The following is a 4,223-nucleotide window of genomic DNA, read 5'->3' as shown; positions in this document are numbered from 1 at the left end:
AAAAGGGGGGAAAAAAAAAAAAAAAAAAAAAAAAAGGATGGGAAAAAGCAACACCTCACTAAAAGGATTAATCCTTAACGTGCCATAGAGGGGAGGTCTAAGAGGAGCATCCCTTTCCAAAGCCATAAGCAGACAGGGTTTATTTTGAAGTCGTGCTCAGGTACAGGCCATGGGAGACCAAAACTGCATTTCTTTTGTTTTATTGGATTATTTGCTTTTATCTGGGGGACATCCGAGGGGCTTCCTCCTGTCAGGTAAAGCCACTTCTGCTCTGCGGCCTCTGCAGACACACAGAAATCAGGGCGAGAAGGTTCATTATTGGTAACAGAGGGGGAAAAAAAAGCGGATTTTGAGCTTTGTCATCCATCCGCCCGTTCAGGAATGCCAGACAAACATTCCCAGCCGCTTTCTAATGCAAGAAGAACAGTGGGTCCGGCTGGTGCAACCGGGACTGAAGGCTTGGATCCTGCCTCCGGACCAGAAATTAAGAAAAAAAACCCAAAATGGTTCAAAGCTGAGTAATTCAGAGCAGGATCCGGATGGGGAAGAGCAAAGTGTAACCGGTCCCCGCACGACAGCGCTGCCGCCAGTGCTCCAGCTGCCGGGGGACCCAGCACCGCTGCCAGGGGCCGCAGGAGCGTTATAGGCGAGCACGGGGTTCTATAGGCGAGCGTTATAGGCGAGCACAGGAGCTATAGGCGAGCGTTATAGGCGAGCACAGGACCCTATAGCCCACGCTGGGTCCGCACATGCGGTTTCCTACGCCCTTCTGCCCTCACACCGCCCATATCTCCCCTTTTCCACCTTTTTGAGGAATTTTTGTTGTTTTTTTTTTTTTTTTCCCCGTGGACCGGAGCGGCCCTCGGACGTCGCGGAGCCTCCCCACAGCCCCGACGGTTCCCCATCCTCCCCGCGTGGGGCGGGATTTATTGCGTCTGCCCCACCGCCCCTGCTTACGTCACCGCTCGGAACGCTCAGCCCGAGCGCCATTGGCTGTTGCCCTCCCGGAGGTTCTGGCGTCACGCGTGACGTCACGGGAGGAGTGACGCCCGCTCAGGCGGGGAAAGGCTGCACCCCGGGGTGCCGCCGGCACCTTCTGCAAAGCGCAGGGCGAAATTATCTGGGGAAAAAGGGGAAAAAACGGGCAAAAAAACCGGGGAGGGCGCGCCTGGCTCTGCTCTGTTCCCTGCCGGGAACCTGCTGGAAGCCAGAGCCGGCCCAAGGCTAAAATATTTAATAAATACGTTATTAAACAAGAACAAAATCACTATTTAAAATTATCCTTATTTAGGGCGCGTTGCGCTTTAAAGCTTCGAATTTCTAAAAGAAAGAAAAGGCAGGAAAAAAAAAGGCAAATTTCTGTTTGGGGTAAGGGTGTTTTGGAGATTATTCGCCCTTTGAGAGTTTTTTGGGGGGTTTACAGGCAGGTTTTAAACACGACGCTGCTGCGGGGACTCTGCGAACCGACACGCCGCTGCCTTGAACCACCGAGGTATTAAACAAAGCAATTGTGTTTGTCGAGTTTGCGCTTCCCTGAAGCTGTAAATAACCCGAAAAGAGCAGAGCAAAACGCATGCTTGAGTATATTTACTTTCACCCTATTTATTCTGTTGAAAAGGATGACGGCGTTTCTTAATATTAACCAAGATCATTTAGTATTATACGGGGATTATCTTAGCACATGCTACGAAACGTATCGCTATAATTCTGTATTAGTAGGAGAAGGAAAATGTGTGTACAAATACACGTATATTAGCACAAACGAAAGCGCGTATGGAATTATACGAATTGCATTTACCTGTATCAAAATATAGGCATGAACATACATATGTCTATATGTACGTATACAAACACGTGTATATACAGCTTTATCTGAGTATATATTTATATCCACATATCCAGTACTATATTGCATGTATACGTGCATACGTTTGAGTAGCTAGGTATATATAAACACACGAACACAAATATCGTATATGATAAAAGGTAAAATAATGCGTGTTGCTAAATATCTGCATGTGCATACGTACATGTATATTTTATATATAACCGCGCAAAAAAACGTAGTACGTGCCTTCATAAATGTGAGCCTACGGGTACATATATGTCATACGCATATACTGTACATTCACGCAAACCCGCGCGTTTATGCAAACATTTCACGTGTGTTTCTCTATAACACACCCGGACTATATTTATTCTCCCTTAGACGCGCATTTTGATACTTCTGCCTGAATTAAGGAGTTTGGTTGTTTGGGGGTTTTGTTTGTTTGTTTGTTTATAAGTACGGCTTTTCGTTTCTAAAGACCAAATTCCCTGTGACGACTCCCCGCTCCCTCCAGCCCCGGCCAGCACGCAGGCGAGCCGGGAGTTGCCTATAGGGATTAATTAATGTAATTAAACCATTTTTTTTTGTTGATGGTGTGGGGTTTTTTTTCCTAAACTCTCTGAGGATGCGGTTCCAACCGAAGCGGTGGGAGCAGGACGTGGCAGCAGCGTTGTAAGGCAAGAGCAAACTGTACAGGGTCCTCTGCGTGCAAAGCGGGTGGGGATGGGGCATCTTCCGAATTCACCCTCCTTTGCCGGGGAAGGTGGGGAGGGGGCTTCACACTCCCCCCACCCACCCTGGGAGCAGCGGGGAGCGCTGCCCAGCGCCCTACCCCGGCTTCACCCCACCCGGGGGTGGGTGGGTGAGGGACCTCTCTCTCCCACCCCTGACAGTGCCGGACCCCCCCCCCCACCCCCCCCCAAGACCCCCAAAGGGGAGTGGGTGGGTGCGTGCAGATGGGGTGACCGTGTCCTCACGGGGTGCTGCTGCTGCTTTTGATTTTAGCGACGACTTTTTTCTCTTTCACCCGCCTGTTCTGGAACCAGATGGTGATCTGGCGCTCCGTGAGGTTGGTGGCGGCGGAGATCTTCCTCCTCTTGTCGCGGGTGATGAATTTGCTGCTGGCGTACTCCTTCTCCAGCTCCTTCAGCTGCCCCTTGCTGTACGGGACCCTCTTCTTGCGGCCCCGGCGAAAGGAGCAGCCGTCGGGGGGCAGCTGCCCGGCGGAGTCTGGGAATGGGAAGAGACGGGGGCTGAGAGGGGTCGTGGGGGGGGTCCCACGCACCCTGCACCCACCTCCCGTCACCTTTTCCTGCGAGAGGCAGCCCCCCTCTCTCCCTGCCGCCCCATTTCTTCCCTCCAGCCTCCTGACAGCGATGATATTTAAATTTATTTAAATGATACATTCTCCCAATTGCTATTTAAATACCGATTTTCTTCCCTGAATTTATTATTATTTGGGGGGGGGGGGGAAATCCAAGTATCGGCAAAACACCGACGTGGGTGACCCTGCGCGGCCGAGCAGGGCCGGGGGCGAATTTGATCCCACCGGCGTGGGCGGGGGTGCGTGGGAAGGGCCCCCCCCAGCCCTCCCCGGCCACGGCCCTGCACGGTGGGGGCCATGCGGACCCCCTCCCCTCTTTCAAGCCTCCCGATTCCGAGTGCGGTTGGCCCGCAGCTGCCGGGATGGTGGCTGAACCCGGATAGTATCACCGGCTGAACCCGGATAGTATCACCGGCTGAACCCGGATAGTATCACCAGCTGCCTGCCTGCTCGGAGGGCGATGAGTTGCAAAGGGCAGTGTTAATCTCAGTTATTATTTTGTGAAACCTACCTACTGGCTAATTTGGGCTAGCTCGCAAACAAGTGTTACTGGACGGCAAGAGCAGCTCCCCAGCAGATGATTGCGAGCTTTGGACCCAAACCCAAACCCCCACCCGCGATGCACCCACACCCCCTCGCCCCCCTCCCAGCCCCAGCACAGGGATTTTACCTGCAAAAGCGGATTTCAGGAGGTACCCGGCCTGGCCCTGCTCCTTGGGGCAGCACATCTGGCTGCTCCAGCCGCCTCCCAGAGCCCACGGCTGATGGTAACCGTCCACGGGCAGCAGAGTCTCATGCCTGGCTTCCCCCGGCCCCCCCAGCCCCGGTACCACCGACACGTCCAGGTAACCGGCGACGGGTTGATAAGGAGCCCCGTAACCGGGGTAGAAAGCGAATTCGGCGGGGCGGCTCTGGAAGTCCTCGCTGCCCGCGGGGGGGTCCAGGTACTTCTCGGTGGGGAAGGGGCCCTGGGTCGGTCCGGTTTTCAGGGAGCTCCGGGCTACTCGGCAGGAGTAGTAGCCGCTGCCAAAATATCCGTAGGGCAGCGGGGCGGAGGCGGCGGGACCCGGC

General features: G+C 53.8%; 1 protein-coding gene across 1 annotated transcript; it reads right to left on the bottom strand.

The window, feature by feature from the left end:
- Positions 1–2,801: 2,801 nt before the first annotated feature.
- On the bottom strand, positions 2,802–4,216 carry HOXB13 (homeobox B13; the record flags this gene model as incomplete). Its single annotated transcript, XM_010585498.1, has 2 exons — positions 2,802–3,058; positions 3,823–4,216. Coding segments are annotated over 2 exons (651 nt in total), but the record flags the coding sequence as incomplete, so codon positions are not given.
- Positions 4,217–4,223: the final 7 nt, after the last annotated feature.

Source organism: Haliaeetus leucocephalus, unplaced genomic scaffold (genome assembly GCF_000737465.1).
Source record: "Haliaeetus leucocephalus isolate CR32 unplaced genomic scaffold, Haliaeetus_leucocephalus-4.0 Scaffold110, whole genome shotgun sequence".
Classification (NCBI taxonomy): Eukaryota; Metazoa; Chordata; class Aves; order Accipitriformes; family Accipitridae; genus Haliaeetus; species Haliaeetus leucocephalus.
The sequence above is the reverse complement of the archived record's forward strand: the minus strand, read 5'-3'. Positions and strand labels throughout refer to the sequence as shown.